The following is a 23,552-nucleotide window of genomic DNA, read 5'->3' on the forward strand; positions in this document are numbered from 1 at the left end:
TCAAATTTAGGACTATTTTTTTTTTTTACAATGTAAGTAAATTAAATTAACTGAAATTATTGTGTTATAATTAATTACAAAAAAATTATCAGTCATATTTTTTATTATTGAGCTCAGGATTTCATGAACTATGTTCAACAAGTATTACCTAAAATGTTTTTCTAGTGATAAAAATATAATGCAATTGCAACTGAACTTCTGAAAGAAGTGGTACTTTTCCCTTTCATTCAGTGATAAAAAAAATTAGGGAAAGTTAAATCAATTGGCATCAGCATTTGAAAATTTAAAAAATCCAACTTTTCAAAGTTTTGTATGTTGGAAGGCAGATTCTCAAACCTTCATCTGTGCTACTCAGAAAAAAGAGATTTCAGAACAATGATCTTGAGTTTCTTTAAGATTTTTTGAGACTTCAAAGAAGGATGACTACATTTAGAAATAGGTTTTTTTTGGCTGGTGGTTAGAGTGTTGGTCCGAGGACTGAAGGGTCCTGGGTTCGATTCAGGTCAAGGGCACCTGCCTCGGTTGCAGGCTCCATCCTCGCCTCGGTCAGGGCTCCTGCAGGAGACAACCAATTGATGTGTCTTTCTTACGTAGATGTTTCTCTCTCTATCTCTTCCTTTCCCTCCACTTTCTCTAAAAATCATTGGAAAAAAATATCCTCAGATGAGGATTAACAAAAACAATATGGGATATTTGTAATTAAGATCCAGGCCAATAGAAACTTAATTATCTAAAACACTTCTTTTCCCCATACAGTGGCCTCCCTACTCATTTTGTTGATGGTTTCTTTTGCTGTGCAGAAGCTTTTTATTTTGATGTAGTCTCATTTGTTTATTTTCTCCTTAGTTTCCTTTGCCCTAGAAGATGTATCCGTAAACATATTGCTACGAGAAATGTCTGAGATTTTGCTGCCTATGGTTTCTTCTAGGATTTTTATGGTTTCCCAATTTACATTTAGGTCTTTTATCCATTTTGAGTTTATTCTTGTGTATGATGTAAATTAGTGGTCTAGTTTCATTTTTTTTTTTGGCATGTATCTGTCCAATTTTCCCAACACCATTTATTGAAGAGACTGTCTTGACTCCATTGTATGCTCTTGCCTCCTTTGTCAAATATTAATTGAGTAATGAGTTGGGGCGATTTCTGGGTTCTTTGTTCTGTTCCATTGATCTATATGCCTGTTCTTGTGCCAGTACTATGCTGTTTTGATTACAGTGGCATTGTAGTATAACTTGATATCTGGTATTGTATTTCTGCAACTTTGTTCTTCTTTCTCAAGATTGCTGCAGCTATTCAAGGTCTTTTTTGATTCCGTATAAATTTTTGGAGTGTTTGTTCTAGAGTTGTGAAATATGCCATTATTATTTTAATAGGGATTACATTGAATCTACAGATTGCCTTGGGTAGTATGGACATTTTAATGATGTTAATTCTGCAAATCCATGAACAAAGAATATTCTTTCACTTGTTTATATCTTCTTCTATCTCTTTTTTCAACATCCTGTACTAATTGACTTATTTTCAATGGTTGTTGACCTTGTTCTCGCTCTCTTTTTTTGGTGGCTTTTATTAAACTGATTTGAACCTCTGGAACCAGCTCAACCCTTTTCTGTGCCAACTCCTCCTTCTGTCATGTTTCTAGGCTCCTGCCCTGCTTTGAGCCTGAGGAATGGTCCTGGGCTAACCTCTTCTCAGTCATCTGTAGCTGTGTGTTTGACCCTGAAATAATATAACTGACCTAACAGTGCTCAGGGAGATTAAGAGGAAGCTTTTCCAAAGTACTTTCTTGCTAGAAGCTCTGTGAACCAATACACAGGTAATGTTTGTCGTCTTTCATTTTCTCTTTGTTTCCTGATTTTTGTTACTTGTTTGTCTTTTTGGAATCCTCTTTCTTTGATTATATTTCACCCCCCTCTCTCCCCCCAACCCGACCCCAATCTTTGGGTTGGGCCCTTCTGGCTTGGAATTTCCTGGGGAAATTGATTGGAAATAGAACATGCCTTTCCTAAAGCAGCCTGCCTTTCTGATAGGATGTGAAAGGCAAGGACAAAGCTAGGGTTTGGATGCTGAGCCAGGAATGTGTGATTATGTAGCTGTAGCTTCCTAATCAGCCACAATCCAAAATTTTGGCCATCCGGAATCTGAGGATCCATTGTATTTCTAACTTTTCTGCTGACTTTTACTTGCTTCTTTCATGTATCTTGTTTTATCAGGAAAATAGTTTTCTCAATAGCTTCAGAGAGGTTGTCATTGTTATTGTTGTGTTTATGGCTTTAAAAATTAATTAATTAATTACATAATTTATTTATTTATAATAAGGGAAAGGCAAGAAGAAGGTGAATAAAAGATAAAAGTGGCTACTGTTTCCTCGTGACTTAGTATATTCACTTATTTCTATTGGGATAATCTTTTGAGGATAACCCTTGGGTCAATTTCCTATCCAGATTTGGCCTAAATTCTTTCTTACAATGTTTTAAACAACCCAAAAAAGGACAATTAAGTTTTCAGTTTATGGACTAGGACTTCTCTCTTTTTTCAGAGAAGAGGTTTTGTTCATTTATGTCTGACAGCTTTCAAAAAGCATGTGCATTTCTGCAGGACCACATGCTGCCATGTGAGATGTATGTGCCTCTCTGCTTCACTGGGGAGAATTCCTTTTTGGTTTTGACAGTGTAATGTCAGCCCCGGGGAAAGAGAAGGTAGTACATGTTGTGCTTTGATACTGTGTTAAGTACTTTATCAGCATGTTCTCGGTGTGCCTGAACCAGGATGTTCTTTCTTGTAGAGAAGTGTACAAAACATTTGCTATCACACCAATTGGAATGATAAAGGGTTTGCTTTGTTGAAACATGTTTAGTTCAAAACACCCAGAAACCTTGGCTTTTATAGTTAAAATGAGGCTGCTGGGTGGGAAGGTACTTTAGAGCTCACTCCCCTTTGTTCCATTTTGCTGGGGACGTGCTGCAAGTTCCGTGGTTGCATAGTACTTCCTCTGTTGAGGTCCTGCACCCTTATTTTGTAAGATTCCTATGACCGTCTCCGATAAGTCACTGATTTTGTATACAGGTGGACCTTGAGGCCTGGCCCTTTCAATTGTACCTTCTGTGGGTTAGAGTGTTATGACTCAAAGTAGATGAGGGGGCGTTTTTCCTGCACAGCTATAAGGTAAGTGCCTGCACAATGGAAGTATAAAGAGCTTCTTGCTACTTTGAACCTACCTGCACATGCTATGTAAAGGGCTTCATACTTGTAGATTACATCCTGGTGTTTTCATTTTATGTTTTATTTTAATTATTTAAAAAAATATTGTTTATTGTTTTCAGAGTGGAAGGGAGAGTGAGAGAGAGATAGAAACATCAATGATGTGAGAGGATCATTGATCGGCTGCCTCCTGCAAGCCCCCCACTGGGGATTGAGCCCACAACCCAGGCATGTGCCCCAACCAGGATTGGAACCATGATCTCCTGGTTCATAGGTCAATACTCAACCACAACAGTGGCTCATTTTATGTTTTAAATTCCTCACTCATCTGGGTTCCTCAGAGAATGTGATCAGAGTGGCATGGAATCCTTTATATCTTACTAGAGAACACAGATCCCAAGGACTACAAGGCTTATGATTGAAATGACTCTTCTGAAAATGGTCTTTGAGCTATACCTTCTTCTCCCCTCACTTCTCCCCAAACACACACTGACTACTCTTGTAAAAGATGAGAAGAAATATGCTTACATCTATGCTGTGAAAAGACTCAAAACCCCGACAAGTCCCAGTTTCTCTTAAGTTAATGGAGAGCTGAAGATTGGAAAGGAAATTGCTATTTCTACACCAGAAGCCCAAGGATAGGAGAATTTTCGTAAAGGTGAAGGCCCTGGGTGGATATCCAAGGAAGAGTGATAAATCCATATGGGTGGATTTTTATTTATATTAAATTAAAAGAGACGCTAGGGCTGTAAGATAGGAAGAGGAGTTTGTGAACGCTATTTCAAGAATTCAGGGGCCAGGAATTGTGCTCTTGTTCTGGAATAAATTTGCTGGTGGGTGGTTGCTGAGAGGACCCTCAGCCGTTTTTCAGTGGGTGGTTATTTCTTGTTTTTAAGTTTAAAATGTGTGGTTAAATCATTCAAATATATGATTTAGCTGGGAGAGTAGCCTTCTGTCTGAATAGGAGGCAGAAAGGGTGAGTATTCAAGGACTATTTGAAATAGGATCTGAGTAGTTATTCTTGTTGGCGTCCTTGTATTTAAAAAAATATATATATTTTTGATTTCAGAGAGGAAGGGAGGGGGAGAGAGAGATAGAAACATCAATGATGAAAATCATTGACCAGCTGCCTCCTGCACACCCCACACTGGGGATGGAGCCCACACCCCCAGCATGTGCCCTGACTGGGAATTGAACCACGACCTTCTGGTTCATAGGTCGATGCTGAACCACTGAGCCAGCTCAGCAGGGTGGAGTCACTGTATTTTTACTGGGACTCCTAAAGGACAGCTAAGAATTAAGTTGAGCCAGGTAAATTGCAGGTTTATATAGAAGCATGGGTTAACAGACTTTGAGGAGTGGCAAACCCATTTTTTGTTTGCCCAAGTACATGAATTGTGTAGTTATAGCTGTAGTTCTGGCAGAAGATTCCTCAAACCATAGCTTTACCTCTGACTACTCTTGTGAGTTTGAGACCCACCTGTTCATTTTTTTTTTTTTTTTACTGTTTTCTCTAAGTTAGTGTTGTAGATCTCAAATTTCTTTAATTCCAAACTAAGCTCTTCTCCCTTAAACCTACTTCTCTTTCTAAAGCTTAATATTGTAAGTTGAGAGCAGTCCCCAGTTACCAGGGCAAAACCCCTTGTGGTGTTAAGTCTCTTCCTGCTTCCTTTGTAGTCGGTTGTCAGGTCCTGCCCTGGTTTCTAATTTGGTGCTGTCATTAGATTTCTGCAAAGCATCAATCTGAACTTTTGAAATAGTCCTAAGCCAGGCTCTCATTCTCTCACATGGGACTATTTCATTGCCTGCCATTGGTCCCTCTGTGTTGATTATAAGCTCACTCTTTGTTTCCTTCTAGGAGTTTTATGGTTTCAAGTCTTACGTTTAAGACTTTTTTGTTGTTGTTTAAAGGGAGCTCTCACATTTTTATTTACTTTTAAAAATTTTTTTTTGTTAATCCTCACTCGAGCATATTTTCCATTGATTTTAGAGAGAGTGGAAGAGAGAGGGAAAGACAGAGAGAAATATTAATGTGAGAGAAACACATCAATTAGTTGTCTCCTGCATGAGCCCCCACCAGGGTCTGGGCTGGGGAGGAGCCTGCAACCTATTTACGTGCCCTTGACTGGAATCGAACCCGGGACCCTTGGATCCACAGGCTGATGTTCTATGTACTGAGTCAAACCAGTTAGGGCTGTGTTTAAGTCTTTAATCCATATTGAGTTGATTTTTGTGTGTGATGCAAGATAGTGATCCAGTTTCAATCTTTTGCATGTGGTTGTCCAGTTTTCCTACCACAATTTATTGAAGAGAGTATCTTTTTCCCAATGGAATATGCTTGACTCCTGTGTCAAAAATTAATTAACAGTATATTTGTGCATTTATTTTTTGAGCTCTTTATTTTGTTTCATTGATCTCTGTGTACTTTTATGCCAATGCCATACTGTTTTGATTACAATAGCTATGTAATATAGTTTGAAATCAGGAATTGTGTTATCTCCAGCTTTGTTCTTTCTCAAGATTGATTTGGCTATTGAGGGTCTTTTGTCTATCAGAGTATTAACAGCACTCAATATACCAGTATAGCACAATTAGTTATAAGACAGAATTACAAGACAGACTTTGATATTTAATCCTCCAAATTGATCGTTATCCTCTTCAGGGTAGTTGATACACCCACATATATATATTTAAATGAGTACCCTTTCACTTAGGGTTTTGTTTAGTTGGGCTGGTGTTCTTCGTGCAAGAGTTAGAGGGCTGGCACTGGTCTGTGCAAATGCAAGAGTCACTCCTGAGTCAATGTATTTGTGATTTAATTCATGGGCTATTAAATATGGACATCAAGCTATGCTGACTAAGCTAATTTTTTTGTTGTTGTTCATCCTCACCCAAGGGTATATATTTTTTCCATTGATTTTTTAGAGAGTGGAAGGGAGGGGTAGAGATAGAGAGAAACATCGATGTGAGAGACATATCGATTGCTTCCCTCCTGCGTGCTTCTGGACCAGGGCGGTAATAGAACCTGCAACCGAGGTACGTGCGCTTGACCAGAATCGAATCTGAGATCCTTTAGTCCTCGGGTCAGTGGGCATTCTAACCGTTGAACACCCGGCTAGGGCCTAGGCTAATTTTTTTGGATGATTTTCCTACCTTTGATTTTCTCACAGTTTTAGTTGCAAAATGTAAAAATTTATTGATATTCTTGTTCCCCTTTGCTAGGTTACTGGTTGCAGCTTTTACTTAGAAGGAAACATCTTTTCTTTATATAATAAGTGCAAACTTTTCTCCTTATAATGGGATGTAAATGGGTATAAGAAGCCCAGAGCATGTGGTTTATATTTATCTGGTTTTACATTTCTTTCATCATTGAAATAAAATTCTTACATTATCTGGCAGAAGGTTACCAGTAGATATTTTATCAGAGGGCTCTTCACTGCCTTAGTCAAGGGACTGTACACTTTGAGTGAGTTTTGAGAATAGGACTTTTTCTTTGAGAGTAACAGAAAAATATGGGGCGTCTCTTTGAGAACAAAAGCAGGGTAGAACCACCCACTGCTTAAGAACATACTAGTAGACTAAGTTGTGGTTTTGTCACTTACTAGGGAGTGGCCTTGGGCAAGTCCCCTATTGCCTCTTTTATGAAATTAGGATGTTGTAAGGTTGATGTGAGCTGATATATATAAAGAATTAAAAGCATAGTACTTACTATATTAGCAGATAATAAGTGGTAAATATTAATCATCATCATTGTCTCATCATCATCATTGTCATCTTAGGAGAGCCAGGTCAAACTGACTGATTCTGTGCTGTGTGTGTGTGTGTGTGTGTGTGTGTGTGTGTGTGTGTATGTATGCGTGCGCTTTTGTTTTTGAATTACTTGTAAGAGTGATTTATTCATTACAACAAGCTAGCATCATCGTCATCATCATTGTCACCTTAGGAGAGCCAGGTCAAACTGACTGATTCTGTGCTGTGTGTGTGTGTGTGTGTGTGTGTGTGTGTGTGTGTATGTATGCGTGCGCTTTTGTTTTTGAATTACTTGTAAGAGTGATTTATTCATTACAACAAGCTAGATGATCTTATGGATGAATTTGATCAAAATAGAAATAATGGTTCCCTAAATATAGATTATCTTATGAAATTATTGAAAAAAGAAACTATTGATTATAGTCAATGTTATTACTAACTTTGCAAAGTGATGTATTAATGCAGTTTTTTGTTAGTATTAGTGGCTTATTGAAAAATCCCATGAAAATATGCCCCTTAGCAAGGTTTGATTTCAGAAAAATGAAATTAAAGCTGCGTAATAAGGTGAACAAGGAATACAGGAACCTAGACAACTGGAAAAAATTGTCTCCAAAATTAACTGGCTGAGGGATCACCTTTGCTGAAATATTTTCATTGACTGTATTATATGACATCCCTCAGTTGGCTGTGTTGATGTGTGGTATCCTTTCTGAGGTCATAAATGCCATTATCAACAAGACAGAAGCAGTGATACTGAGCTAGAGTCAATCAGCTATAAAACACATCCCAAGGAACCACCAGGCTGCTGTTGGTATGGGGAGGGCAGATACATACATTGTTTAGGTAAATAAAACTAGGTCTCTATTGTCTGTCCCTGCTAGTCAGGGGGACCCAGTTAGCCTGGATATCGTATGCTATCTTGTCTGGGCTGCTAGGGTTTCTGTTGTGCGATCGGCACTCATGTGAGCATTTACAGCAGTAGTAGAAATGGTGCTGGTGAGCTGTAACTAATGGATGCCTTCCAAATGGGCTAAATTGTGGTTTCTACTATCAGAGAAACCTGGGACATTAGGTTTTGTTTATGGTTGACTGAAGGATGAACGGAGGCGCCTAGCCAGCATATACCAACTGTTGTGCACAACTTGGGAGAGAGGGGATGGTTGATGGAGAGAAGGGACAGTCAAGAAGATGCCTCCAGCAGCAGAGAACGTATGTATGCCTGTGAAATAGTTTTTTGGTGAGAATCTTAATAATAAAGATGAGTCTTAGACTGTAGGAGTTTGTCAGAAGGAATGAGATCAGAGTAAAAATAAAGTTTTAAGAAATGCCAACTTTTATTTTAGTAGATAACTTATAGTATTCCAAAATAAATTTTCTGTGGAATCCTAGTTACCAACTGCACTGCGGTTCTTTGCTTTAGGACCCAAACATTTTAGCTGTCATAATTTACATTGAGATGATAAGTGTTCTTTATTATCCTCGTCGGTTAAAACTGACTTCATATCAAATACTTTCTTGAGGCAAGAAATATCTCTAGAGTATAAGGTGTGTTGTCCAGACAGGTCAGACCTCCGCCCATTCAGGAAAATAGGGTAGTGACTTCCCTGAAAGATGTGGGTGTGCCGGCTCCTTTTGTGCGTAAATGTCAGGCAGGTATTATGGACTCTAGGTTCGAATTCTTCTTAGGTGATCACACAGTGTTATCTTTTTTTGTTTAGAAGAATAAAAACTGGCAAGAGGTGTTTTTTTTTTTTTTTTTTTGGTGGAATTTTTTAATGCATTTTATTTTATTTTATTTTTTTTGGTTTCTGAAAATAAAGAATATTTAAGTCTTTAAAAAAGCTTTAAAAAATGCCATGAGTCTAATAGCAGAAATATTTTTACAAAAGGTGAGAAGAAAGACAGTCAAAAGCTAACACAAAGCAAGACTTTAGAAATATATACAGTGAGCACAAAAGAGTACTTGGTCTGGAGGGTTTCCCTTGAAATAGGGGTGTCAGGCAACTTTGGCTAGAGATAACTTTTTTAAGTTTCTTTAATGAAAGGAGCTACAGCAGTGTTAAAACCGCCACCTTGTGAAAGGATTGAGGCATGGTTTCCTGAGACTTTTTGTCTGTAAAGCGTAGACTCTTTTAGGGATAGAAATGTAAGTGTGTGGGCTTTGGACTCTGCTGAGAACTTCATTAGGAAGGGGAAAACTCAGGGAGTTGTACCACAATGTGAATTAAACACTTGACAAAGAACCTGAAGCGGGCATGGAGTTCATTGTCATGTTGAGTGACAGAAGACTTCTCCTAGTTCTCCTTTCCGAGGGGATTAGTGGTTGAACAAATCTGCGAGGACAGTGCAGTTTTGTCAGATACACAATGACATTTCTTTTTACAGCTCTCTTGACTTTATACTGTTTAAATAGCTTCGGTTGTCCTTTAATTTGCTTTTCTTTCTTTAAGTCCTGTTGGAAGGGAGCTTTTGTATAGTCAATTCCCGTGTTTATGTTTTTTTGGTTTATTGTTTTTGAACGGAAATACTCAAAATGGCATGTTAGTAACTTACTTTGTATTTTCTTTTCTAGGTTAACATAGTTTCATAAATACACAGTCTCTTTATTATTTGCATTGTTCATGCAATGAAAATCCTAATTAACTTTTTTTGTTTCCCTTTCCTTTTTTTTTTTTTTTTTTTTGTAGGCTAAGAAATGGCATTTAAGAAGGCAGTAAAAGGGACTGTTCTTGCTGGAGGAGGTGCTCTTGCAACTATTCTAGGCCTCTCTCAGTTTGCCCATTACAGAAGGAAGCAAGTAAGTAACGGCACATGTATTGATTATACTATAAAACTTAAATCTGTAAAAGAATTGTGTGTGAGGCATGCGTATGCCAATAGTTTTATTTAGAAACTAGAGGCCCGGTGCATGAATTCGTGCATGAATGGGGTCAGGCTGGCTTGCCCCGAATTGGGGCTTATTGGACCAGGCCAGCTAGGGGGAGGGGCCGAAAGTGGTTGGCCGGCTGGCCCCGCCCCCTGGTCAAACTCCCAGTGGAGGGGACAATTTGCATATTAGCCTTGTATTATATAGGATTACTTTCTCAGTTTGATCTGAAAGACACTAATTTAGAATATTGCCTTAATGATCCTTGAGAAATGCGTGTATCTGATTTAAAAAAAGTAAATTTCTTTATCAGAAAGCATTATATAACTTAGCCTCCGTTTGCTCTTTGGTTTTAAAAGACTGCTTCATTTCCAAATGCCAGCGTTTGTTCATTTAGACTTCTCCTTGTTTCATTCTTCCAAATGTCTGGATACCTTCTATGTTCCTGCCAAAAGTTTGTCTTATTAGAAGGCAGGCAGCTGAGAAAGGAAATGGAAAAGAAAGAGCGTATATAAAAGGCCCAAATTTGAATCTTGGTTTTGTTTCTTAATGGTTTAGTTCATGTAGAACTACTTTATATTTGGTAAAATTTTTATAAGGGAAAGACATGAAAATGTGATTGGTATGAAGTTTCCAAATAATTTAAAGTGTTCAGTTTATTTTTATTTTATTTTTTCCCCTTGGAGAAAAAAGGCACCACAACTATGCCTTCCTATAGTTTAAACTAATGCCAGGAAATAATTTTGGTGAATGGTTTTGCTTTTTTTTCAGGCTTGAAATGCTAGTAGCCACCTCAGTAGTCAGTGTAAGTCCCCCAGGACCTAAGGACGTTTTGCGATAACAGCTGGGTGGTGTATTCTCTCGTTCTCTTTCTTTTGTTTTTGGGTGGTGCATTCTCTAAGCAAAGATGGAGATGCAGGAATGTGGGAAGCTATTTCTGGCTGGGTTATCTATGAACTACTCCTTTTTTTTACACTTTTGTGATAACCTTTAAGCCATGGTTGTCTTACATTGGTTGTTTTGGTTGCTTTTGGCTATGATGTGGAGGAGCCAGCCACAGGCTTGGAGTCCTATATCCTGAATGGGAAATAATACTTTAAAAACACATATTAAGAAAAATCAATTTGCTGGCTTATAGTTTAAAAAAATTTTTTTTATTGATTTCTGAGAGAAAGGGAGAGGGAGAGAGAGAGATGGAAACATCAATGATAGAGAATCATTGATCGGCTGCCTCCCGCACGCCCCCTACTGGGGAACGAGCCTACATCCTGGCCACATGGCCTGGGATGGAATCATGATCTCCTGTTTCCCAGGTCAACACTCAACCACTGAGCCAGAGCTAGTTATTTTTAAGGCTTATTTTTAGTGCTTCCTCCTAAAGATGGACAATGTTGAACAGATTAATTAGTCTTTTTCATTCTTAACTTTGAGCACATTACCTTAAGGTTTCCCCAGGAGTACATGTTACAGGTATTATTAATTGCCTAACTTGTTACTGAAACTTAACTTTACCCATTGATAATTTTTGATGCACACTACTTTCTTTTAAAATGTTGTCTTGGTTCCTTAAAAGTGAATGTGAAAAGACCAAAAAAAAAAAAAAATTATATGTGATAGTTTTCCTTCTATTCTTTCCCTTGTAAATTTAAGCTAATGTAACCGACTTGGCACCTGAACACTTACAGAACTATTCAGTCACCAAATGTGCTTTAACCATTGATCAACTCTGAGAATCAACCTATTTGTATTTAGAATACAATCCCTGTCTGCATTTTAGGAGGGAAGCTTTGTGCGGGGAATATCAAATGAGCACAAGCTAGGAGCTGGGAGCCAGGAGAGACAGCACTGTGGGGACAGAGCAGGCTGTTGAGGCTATTTCAGAAGTGCAGTTTTGTTTGAGACTTGGACTTCAATGGATTTGATTACTTCTGCCATCCTTAACCAGTGCTATCTGTAATGATACTGGAAAATGCCAGTGTCAAAGGTAACGACATTTAATATGATGAGTTGTTGCTAAATTTGTACATGGTTTATGACTTAACCACAGTAAGCATGTTCTACCTCAGAGCTTATAACTTAAGTTTGTACCGGGGTAATATGCTGTTGCTGTTGTTTTTTAATGTTTGATTTCTTTTTAATTTCAAGGGATAGAACAAACAGTTGGTACTGTCTCCAGTTAGAGGTCAATTTTAATCATTAAAATAAAAGGCAAACAAGGGTCTGTTGATTTCTGGGCCTTTTTATCATTTTCTCCTTCCTACATTAGACATCCTGACCACCCTAATAGCCAAAATGAAACAGATATCAGCAGTTCGAGTCATTTATAATTTTAAGCTGACAAGTGTTTTTGAGAAAAATCACCATAGGCATATTCAGTCAATGAGTTGCATATGATATGCATCCAAGTGTGTGCATTCTTTTGTGGTGATTGCTGTCCCTTTAAGCCACTGCCATGAGCATATTTTGGGTAGCAGGTTGCGATGTAGCCATAGGGATTGCAAAAAAAGGGAGAGAGAATGATGGGGAGGGAGCAAGGGGGAAAAGGAGACCAACTCACTTGAGCCATTGACATAAAATGACCACAGGCCTCAGCTGTCCTTTCTCAGAAAATATCTGCCAATCAGAGCCATCCTGGGCAGGAACATTTTCTTGACTTTAATCGTCAATAAAAACCTGCCCCTTGATATCCATTATTTGGCTGAAGTTTGTAGAAGTTTGGCCTTAAATGTGACTAGGCATGCTCCTTTTTTAAAAAACAGAGCAATACTTTATAGTATTGGCTTGTATTTATATATATTTATATAGATTTCAGTTTTCTAAGATGATTCCAACTGACAAACTCTCCTCCTTTAAGAATAAGTTGGTGTTGAAAGCCCAAAATGCTGATTCCTGAGAAAGCTCTCTCTTGACTTTAAGTTGAGGCACATTTTGCTGGCATTTCTGTACCCGCGGTTCTGCCTCCCCTGCCCCTAGCTTGTGTTCATTTGATATTCCCAGTACAAAGCTTCCTCCTAAAATGCAGACGGGGGTTGTATTCCAAGTACAAATGGGTTGATTCTAAAAGCTGATCAATTGTTAAAGCACATTTGGTGATGGCATACTTCTGTAAGTGTTCAGGTGCCAAGTCGGTTATATTTGCAAGGGAAAGAATTTTTAGAAGTGAAACTATCACATATACTACTTTTCTTTGCTTAATTGAACAGAAAACACAATGAAATTGAGTAAGAGGTGGTTCACTTCCCTTGTACCCAGTTACTTGAATAGGTGAGGAAATAGAGACATTTGTGCAGATGCTGGCAATTCTGGGGGCAGGTTGGGGGGTTACAGGTGATAGCAATGATTTTTTGGTCTCACTTTACTTTGTAGTATGGCTTTTCTTCTTACAAGCACATTGATTACATTTCTATTATGTTTTTCAATGGTGAGTAGTGTCCACTGTTAACTCAGGTGAAGCCTAGAAATATATATTTTTTTCTTTTGAGATAAATGAAGTCATATTTAGAAGGGATGGAGATCATGATGTAAGGAGAGAGCTATTATTATCATTATTATATTTTCTTTTGGAACTAGGCAAACTAAATCTTCAATTCCGGTGAGGAAGCTGATAGAGGAAAGGAGATGAATGGTGGCTGACTTTTGACTGTGTCCACCTGCAGGGGAGGAGGTTTGTGGCCACACTGCACCCCCATTCCTGGTCCCCCTCCGTTACGCATGCAGTGGTTGAGTGGTCTTGAAGAGGCTTTCTGTTCATTTCCCCACTTCTTTTATTTCCTCACCCATAAGTAGGTGACTAAGTTTCCACAAAAAACTTCTTGATTTTTCCTCTCCCCAGACCGGCCATATGTCAAGGGACAGGAAGCTGAATAGTAGGGTACACACATCCCAGCTCTGTCTTAAGTCCCACCAGGGATGTAGCAAGCAACCAACTTCTGCAGTGGTGTGCAGATTTTCAGGAGCAAGGCATTTGTCACTTCCTATTTAGTATACGTCTGTTTAATAATAAACTGTTAATGGGAAGGGACTTAGAAGACATCCAATCTTCCTCTCAGTACAGAATGTTCTGCTTGTGGTTCTTTAATATCTAGTGAAAGAAAAGGGTTACTTCATAGGAGACCCTTTTTTTTTTTTTTCCTTCTAATTCCAAGCTGATAGGAGAATGGAGCTGATGAATAGGAGGGTTTATATTAGGAGAGAGGGCCTTGGGTATTTTTAAGCCACTGAACAACCTTAGTGGCTGAGGGGCAGAGTGGAGAGTGTAAAAGTCAGGGCTGCCTGAGGGTTCTCAGGGGGGTGGGAAGAATGGAGGTAGCTGGGAAGAGAATGGAGGCAAAGATAGGTGGGAATGCAAAGATTTAATGAGGGGCCCCTTAGGCTTTTGACTTTTCATAATAGACCAAGGCACTTTTTGAAAAGCTTTTAAAAAACAAAAACTGAACATTTATTTCATACCTTCTAGGTCCTAACTGGAAATATTGGTGTGATAGTGTGGGTTTCTTTTCAACCCCAGTGGTATATAGCTGATGTAACCAAGACCTATTTAGGTCTGAGGGTGGGCCCTCTCACGTAACACATACTGGGCTTGTTCCTTCCATTACCCACTCTTGAGGTGTGGTGGGCTTTGTGAACCAATGCTGAGGTGGAACCTGAGAACCACTCAGAGCTTTCTCAAAGCCCGGATGTGAAAGTCTTTTCTTTTTTGCATCAGACATAGGCAGGGAGTGGGCTTAAGAGTATGGAAATCAAAGTCTCTTATCAGTGTAAGGAGTGGTATTAAGATCAAGGAATTGAGAGATTCCAGTGATTTGATGTTTTATTCCTGAGCAACACAACAGAGAGGACAAGAGCATGGTCTTTGATGCAGTCTTTGCAGGCTGCCTGTATCTAACACTGCTTCTTAAAAATTAAGTGACTATGGGAAAAATTATTAAATTCTCTCAGCCTCATCCCCACACCCCCGTAAAATGAGGAGAGGAATGGTACAGTAAGTCTTTGCTAGGTTCTGTGACTTGAAGTGAAATGATGTATAAGAAAACCAATGTTACCATAGGCTAATTGATATAAATAAGAGTTAAATTCCTATGAATGGACCTTGAGAGTTTCATGCTAAGTGAAATAAGTCATATAGAAAAGGACAAGAATCATATATGGGGTATAAAACAGAAAGCAACAAATGAACAAAACAAACAAACTCATAGATATAGACAACAGCATGAAGGTTACCAGAGGGAAAGAGGGGTGGGGGGAGGTGGAAGAGGGAAAGGGGGTCAACTATATAGTGACGAAAGGAGCTAGACTTTGGGAGGTGAGCACACAGTGCAATATACAATAATTGTTATAGAATTGTACACTAGAAACATGTTATTAATCAATGTCACACCAATAAACTTAATTTTTTTTAAAAGAGTTAATTTCCTATGGCATCTCATCAACTTCATAACAAAATGGTGTTATTGGGGGACTGCTGTACTTCCCTCATAGGATTGTGGAAGAGCAATAAAGCCTGGGAGAGTATCTGGAACTTAGTAAGCTTTCAAAAACCATTAGATATGATTAGATTCCTAGGTGATGTGACTATGAAGTGTGCTTGTAGTTGGCAAGAAAGTTGTTCTTGTCACTGGGGAGTCTTGCATTCAAGGACACCTTTTTAAGACTTTGAGGTTAGTAGCAATCGGTATGTCTTTCATCTGAGGTGGTTGGAGAATGGGTAGGAAACAGTTATACAAACATCCTCTTGTTTTTTCTTCTCCTTGCTTTCTGATCTGAAGATGAGCCAGTAACAAGGTAGACAATCCCAATTATTGACTTAAACTCTTTACAAAAGTTGTAAGTAATAAATTTCATAAAGTTTACACGGTTTCTTTCTTTCTTTCTTTTTTTTTTTTAACTATGTAAGCTGATATGAGTTATGGCAGATTTATTAGTTTCATCAATGTTTCTCTCTCTCTCTCTCTCTTCTCTCTCTCTCTCTCTTTTTCTTCTTTTTTCTTTTTTAAAAAAATATATTTTATTGATTTTTTTTTTACAGAGAAAAAGGGAGAGGGATAGAGAGCCAGACACATCGATGAGAGAGAAACACCGATCAGCTGCCTCCCGCACATCCTCCACTGGGGATGTGCCCGCAACCAAAGTACGTGCCCTTGACTGGAATCGAACCTGGGACCCTTTAGTCTGCAGGCTGACGCTCTATCCACTGAGCCAAACCGGTTTCGGCTCTTCCTTTTTCTTTAAAAATCAATGAAAAATTGGAAAAAAAAAACACTTGCATTTTTTTGGTAAATCAGAATTTCGTATACCATTTTAGCTTCAAGTACAATGCAATTCAACTTATTCTTTCCTAAAATCAATGATGTAGTAATAGTTGTTAATGACAGGATCTTTCTGCTTTGCAAAACAGTCTCACTTTGTAAGAGACAGCAATTCACATACTTTTAGTGGCTTCCTAAATACTGTAGTTCCTTTTGCTTTGTGTATTACTTAAGGGAACATAAAAAAGTCATAGTGACAATGTGTTAGGTGGGTTTAATTATAGGTAAGCCTATGCTACCTTTGTTGTTAACATCATCAGAACCTATGAGGAAAAATATTTATGCTAATGAGAGGCAAAGTGATACATGCATTATTAAAATCTATGGGATTTTAGATATAAATAAGAGTTAAGTTCCTATGAATGGACCTTGAGAGTTTCATGCTAAGTGAAATAAGTCATATAGAAAAGGACAAATTAAACTCTTATTTATATTAAAATTGTTTTAATTTTAGTCTCTCCCCCTCAATACATTATTTGTAAGGGAGTCTAATAAACCAGGGCCTTTTGATTGGTAGTGCCAATGCCTCAAATTTCAAAAGGTTAACAAACAACAAAGAATAGAATGATCATATCTAATCAAAGAAAGACATACTTTGCAGTTTATTTTAATGGATACTCAGATGAAAAGATGTTTAGCTTCCTGAATGTGTCTTTTATACAAGTGCGGCCGGGTTTTGGTGAACTTGTTATTGTGCACGGGCTATGAAAGTTTTTAGAACTCTAGTTTCCTCACAAGGTGAGGATAATGTCATTGACTCCCAGGCTCCTTCCCCTGCCAAGCAGTAAGTCAGTCAGTATATAGAGGCCAATGATCACAGTACCTGACACATAGCAGGTCTTTGTAAAATAAGAAATATTGTACTTATTTCCCTTTCCGTGATAGAGGATATGAAAATTTGGAACAGACCTAGCCTTGTTAGGCATAATAAAAAAGCTATGACACCAGATTTCTTTAAATAGCTGAACTTTTGGTTGATATTACATTGCTTATATTAACTGCTGGACAGAGAAACTGGTAGACGTCAGAGAAACTTGAAGTCCAGATGAGTAATGATAGAAGAGAAACCAAAATCCTGAGCGTAATACCAAATGCTGGTGAGGATGTGGAGCAATAGGAAATCTCGTTTACTGCTGGTGAGGATGTAAAATGTTTGGTGGTTTCTTACAAAACTAAAAATACATTCTTACCATATGATTCAGCAATATCACACTCATTGATATTTACTCAAAGGAGTTGAAAATTTATGTCCACACAAAAACCTGCACATGGATGTTTACAGCAGCTTTATTTATAATTGCCAAAACTAGGAAGCAACCAAGATGTCCTTCACTAGGTGAATGGAAAAATAAACTGTGGTATGGTACATCCAGACAGTGGAATATAGAAAGAAATGTTATCAAGCCATGAAAAGACATGGAGGAACTTGAAATGCATATTACTAACTGAAAAAAGTCGCTATGAAGAAGCTACATACTATATGGTTATAACTATATGATGTCTGGAAAAGGCAAAACTCTGGAGACTGAAAAAAACACACAAAAACCAGTGGTTGCCAGGGGTGTGTGGGGACAGATGACCAGGCAGAGCACAGAGGAGTGTTAGGGCAGGAAACTGCTCTGTATGATATCATAATGATGAATATGTGTCATTGCATATTTGTCCAAACCCACAGAATGTACACCACCAAGAGTGAGCCCTTAAGGAAACTATGGACTTTGGGTGATTATGATGTGTTATGTAGGTTCATCCTTGGTAAAAAATGTGCCATTCTGCTATGCATATGTGGGGGCAAGAGTTATATGGGAAATCCTTTGATTTTCCTCTCAATTTTATTATAAACCTACAACTGCTCTAAAAAAAAAATAAAGCCTTTAAAAATATACTTAAAATCTTAAACATAGCCCCTGGAACATGTCAATTAAGAAATTTAAAATCATAAAAATTCACTTCAGCATTACTTTTCAGTAGTATCTTGATTGAATATAACTATATGCATAACTATATATATAAAACTATATATGTATTTAACACATTTAATATCTTTTTTTTTAATCCTCACCCAAGGATATTTTTCAATTGATTTTTAGGGAGAGTGGAAGAGAGAAGGAAAGACCGAGAGAACAATCGATGTGAGAGAAACCCATCGATTGGTTGCCTCCCATAGGGGCCGGGGCTGCAACCAAGGTTTGTGCCCTTGACTGGAATCGAAACTGGGACCCTTCGGTCTGCAAGCTGATGCTCTATCCATTGAGCCAGACTGGCTAGGGCAGCACATTTAAATAACTTTAAGAATTTAACCTCAGTTGTAAATATTTTCTGGTTCCTAAGCTAAAGCATATCTGTGGGTTTGAAATGAGTATAACTTTTCTTGAGCACTGATGTAGCTGAAATTATGTGACACATTTGCTTACCAGATTGCTTTTAACTTTGTGAGTCAATTCAGGCTAGCAGACTTGTTTGTTCTCTCTGAGTAAATAATCTTCCATCTCCAGAGGCATTTTTTATAGTTTCATAAACAGCCTTTCTCTGGGGAAAAAAAAAAAAAAAGCACACAAAAAAAATGCCACAAAACAACACACAAAACTTACAAAGTACTGTAATAGCAGCTGTTCTTAAATGGTCTTCATTTTTGTTGATTTTAATATTTAGGTGGAAACTACATTGTTAGATACCATGTGAGGAATGTATGTTTAGGAGGAGAAAGGACTGGAGTTGAGCGATAGGGGTCTCGGTCCTCCTTGCCTGCTTAAAGTGCTGTCAGCATCACTTCTGTGAAATACGAAGGAAGAAACATCTCTGCACCATGGTGCGGAGGGGCTTGCATTTAATGATCTATCTGTCCTTTTGGAGCTTCTCTATGGATTTATTTTTCTGTAAACGATGGGGCCTCATCTGTCCCAGGAAGATTCTGAACCATGTACAGACTACATACAAACTAGGCAAGTTGTGCATCTTGGGTTTGAATGCTACACATATCTCATGATTGGTGTATTTAGTGGAGTAAGCTATTTAGTGTAATAAACAATGCCCAAACCTCATTACAGTGAAGGTTTATTTCTTGCCACATTAAGGTCCAGGGTGGATTGGTTGGGGACTTGTTTCTTGGAAATTATTCAGGAACCTCTGTCCCTTTATTCTAGTGGCTATTACACATTATAGGGCTTTTTAAAAATATATATATACTTTTATTGATTTCAGAGAGGAAGGAAGAGGGAGAGACAGATAGAAACATCAATGATGAGAGAGAATCATTAACCGGCTGCCTCCTGCATGCCCCCTAAGGGGATCGAGCCTGTAACCCACGCACGTACGTGCCCTTGACTGGAATCAAACCTGGGACCCTTCAGTCTGCAGGTCAATGCTCTATCCACTGAGCCAAACCGGGCTTTTTGACCTACTGGATCATTTTTAGCTAATCGTAAGGGAAGGTGGAAAATGTGATCCTGTAGTGTTCTTGAAGAAGAGAAGTTTGGTTACACACCCATCCCGCCATTACATCTGTGTCCTGACTAGTTTTTGATGTAATTTCTTTTGATGAGAATTTTATTGTAAGTTTGTGCCAAAGATTCTATCATTCATTTACTTCTCTTGCTTATAGAACCATGTGCATAGATTCCTGGAAGGACTGTTTTTCCTCCTAGAAACACAACTAAATATATTGAGGCTGTGTTTGATATCTAAAGCTTGATGAAGATTCTGAATGCACTGTATTTTCGATAAGGCCAGTTGAAACTATTCTTAACTACTCTGTATGGTTCACTGTTTCTTCAGAGGCATGTTTCATCAAAGCACTAAAATTATGCAGACAGAGTTGGAAATGTTCTTTGAAGAGCATCCTATCATCTTCCTTATAATTTTGGTTTTTATTTAACACTTAGCTCCCAAAGTGGGGCCATGGCAATATCTTTGCGTTCTAACTCACACCAGGCTTTCGAGGAGTTTGTGATGCTATTTTACTGCTGGCATACAAAATCAGCGAGGTTAACTGTACTGTTGTAGGTCACACAGTGAGTCAACGGCTGAGCTATGATTAGCGTTGACAGCTGGTGAGCTTCTAGGCTGTTGCAAACTGAGCAACACTGACATTCATTTTGATTTGACTTTGCATTTCATTTTCAACTATTTATTCATTTTAAGGTCTCTTTAAGAAACTTTTTGGGGATATTGTGGGACTTGGGAAACTTTCTATAAATGCTTTGGGGAGAGTCCTTTAGCTTTTCCCTCCCCATCTTCCTGCTTAATAGTTAAGTTGTGTTTATGTTAGGCAAGCTTCCTCTAGTTTTGCAAATTAAGAAGAAAGTAGATGCTTTAAGATAAGTTAGGCAATATTAATTTTACTTGCTTATTTTGAAATTTGTGATTTTTCAACAATGAAGTTTTGAGATCTAATGATAAGCTTGTGAGTACAAACTAGAGAAGTTATAAATATGTGTAGTATATTCGATGAAATAATTCACAAGGAAATGGAAAGTGTGCATCACAAATTTTACCCAAAATGGTTTTGAACATAAGGTTAAAATGTAGCCAATGGTCATCTGGATTGCTTGGTCATTTGATTCATTGGGTCAACATCTTTAAAAAATATATGTTTTTATTGATTTCAGAGAGAGAGAGAGAGAGATAGAGAGAGAGAGAGAGAGAGAAACATCAATGATGAGAGAGAATCATTGATTGGCTGTCTCCTGCACACCCCACACTGGGGACTGAGCCCATGTCCCAGGCATGTGCCTGACTGGGAGTTGAACGGTGACCTCCTGGTTCATAGGTCGACACGCAACCACTGAGCCATGCCTGCTGGGCTGGGTCAACATCTTACTCACCTGAGAGGGATGGGGAAAGAGTGAGCCGCCTTTTAGTTCTGTATCCACTTCCAGGTATATGCATTGGGGAAGGTTTTAAGGAAAAGTGCTGTTTCTTGGAGCCTGGTTGTCATCTTTACTGCCCAGGGTGGCTGACTACAAGCTGGGCAGAGTCCCTGGGCCTTCTGATTACACTGTCATCAATACTTTCCTGCATTGCTGGTGTCAGAGAGGCTGTTGGATCTCGGGGCCCAGGTAACCCAAACATATAGGCCAAGATAACCTAGCAGAGGTGAGGACATATGATTTAGAGTCAAACCTGGGATCAAAGTGTGATTCCAGTGACTCAGTGACTTTCCTAAGGAATCACAAAACCCAGTTTCCTCTCTGGTCAAAGGATGCCTCCCTTCTGCAGTAGCCATGACACCTAAAGGAGCTAGCATGTTAGAGTGTGTGGTCTAGCAGCAGTTAGGCAGTGACAACTCTCATCTCTGCCCTCTCTGCCTCTCGGATCTCAGGCTTCCTCTCCAGATCTTCTAATCCTCAGCACCCTATGGGAATTGAAGAACAATGTCAAGTTTAGACACCTCTAAACACATATTCTATGTTTAAAAAATATTTATTTGAAAACCAATGAAACATATTTCTTAAACCTCAGCTTATGTAGTCTATTATGATGTGAGCTTATTTGAAGGCAGACAGAGCCAAAGGGTTTTTCCTATTTTTCAGCTATAAAAGCTTTTATAATGATACTAGAGGCCCGGTGCATGAAATTCGTGCACTTGTGGGGCGGGGCCCTCAGCCCGGCCTGTGCCCTCTTGCAGTCCGGGAGCCCTCGGGGGATGTCTGACTGATGGCTTAGGCACGCTCCCTGCAGTCGGACATCCTTAGCCCTGCCGCGGAGGCAGGAGAGGCTCCCACCACCACCGCTGCACTCACCAGCTGTGAACCCAGCTTCTGTCCCCTGGTGATCAGTGCGTGTCATAGCAGCTGGTTGTTCTGCTGTTTGGTTGATTTACATATTAGCCTTTTATTATGTAGGATAGTACGATTGCTATTAAAAAAAGTTTCTCTGTGATTTCTCAAAGGAATCCCCTCCACTTAAAGGTTGGATAGCACTTTCAAGGTGAACTAGGACTCCATTCTCAGCCACCCTGGAGGGATGGACTTGTCTTGTTTTCTCTTGTCTGGTCCCCAATGGAGATGACAGTCTACCCATTTGCAACTGTTCTTACAGAGTAATCATGCATCCATCACCAAGTATGTTTACACTGAGAAATGTTGCTTACTGTCATGTAATTACAGGACAACCACCAGTTTAGGATCACAAAGTGACTCAGGAGGTGAAGGCCATTAAAACAACTTAAGATTCACTGTTAGGAGGTGCTTGTTGCACTTTACTTTCCAGGAATATACAGATATTGTCAGCCTGTTTCAGTGACAACAAAACACAAAGCAATTTCCCTTACATTTAACGGTTCCATTATCAATGTGTGATTGAATCACATAATATGGGAGAGAATGATAGTTGCAGCATGAAGTGATTTGCATGAAACCCTACTTTATACTCCAATTATTACTCTCCGTGATTACAGGACAACCTGGTTGTTAATTGCCTGTGGTCTTTAAATATGCGCTTCTTTCAGAAATAGACACTAATTATTAGATCTTGTTTTTGGTCTCACCCGAAGTTGCAAGTGTCTAGGCTATTTTTTTTTTTTTTTTAATTTGCAAGGCTAATGGTGCACAGGCATAGTGAAACAGATCTCATTCTGACTCCCATTCTGTTCTCTGGGACGTACACTCTCAAAGACTATGAGCTTGGCTTTCAGTTCCATGTCGGTGTTCAGTGTGCCAGTCTGTCTCTTAACAAAAGCTTTATATTTTCTATCAGAATGCTGGAAGGATTTTATCTTTTTCAAATGTATATAAAAATCTGCTTACACATTAATAAAACAGCTACTTCCTCATAGTCCATAATAATTAAATATAGTCAGAAATAACATGAAAATAATATTCTATATTAGATCTTCTAATTCTTCTAAGATAAGCATTTTCTGTTGGGGAGCTGCGGTTGGAACTGTGCCAGGAAAAGGCAGTTTGCTTTGTGCGTTGGGCTTTCCTTTCTCCCGGCATCAATGGCTGAATTAGGAAATAGATTCTGAATCTGGTCGTACTGGGCCTGTCTTAGGTCAGGGCTGGCAAACTTCTGCTCCTGGAAGGGCCAGACTGGTGCCATGAAGCCAGTGAATGGGAATGCTGGGCTAACAAGAGCACGGGTCCTGCCGAAGGGAGTTACTTCTGTTCACTTTCAGCAGGTTCATCTCAGATGGACATCTTCTAATTTTTATGTGGAACACATCAGGTTTTAAATATTGGAAGTGTAGCTCACGCTTTTGAGAAAGTACTGTGCTGACTAATTCGCTAGTATGACTTCCGGTTTTAGCACATGCTATTGAATACTACTTCCTTCCCTGTTATTATCACCCAGATAATGTATTAGTCCATCTTGGTCCGATTCAGCTGTAATTTCCAGGAAACTTTCTCAGGTCTGGACTAGGGGTGCCACTTGTTGCTATGGTAGCCTCTTCTCTGTCTTAAATCCAGCTGTTCAGTGATATTACAGTT

General features: G+C 38.8%; 1 protein-coding gene across 3 annotated transcripts in view; it reads left to right on the forward strand.

Annotated features, from left to right (window-relative positions):
- Nucleotides 1-23,552, forward strand: part of GPD2 (glycerol-3-phosphate dehydrogenase 2) — a 139,981-nt gene that overhangs the window by 27,509 nt on the left and 88,920 nt on the right. For 2 of the 3 annotated variants that reach the window (XM_008138676.3, XM_054723521.1), the window contains exon 2: nucleotides 9,639-9,748. In XM_008138676.3, coding sequence (XP_008136898.1) covers nucleotides 9,647-9,748 — 102 coding nt within the window. In that variant the 5' untranslated portion in view covers nucleotides 9,639-9,646. Of the gene's footprint in view, nucleotides 1-7,731; nucleotides 7,795-9,638; nucleotides 9,749-23,552 lie in introns of those variants that run through there. The other variant, XM_054723522.1, reaches the window with a different exon arrangement.

The sequence above is a fragment of the Eptesicus fuscus genome, chromosome 11, assembly GCF_027574615.1.
Source record: "Eptesicus fuscus isolate TK198812 chromosome 11, DD_ASM_mEF_20220401, whole genome shotgun sequence".
Classification (NCBI taxonomy): domain Eukaryota; kingdom Metazoa; phylum Chordata; class Mammalia; order Chiroptera; family Vespertilionidae; genus Eptesicus; species Eptesicus fuscus.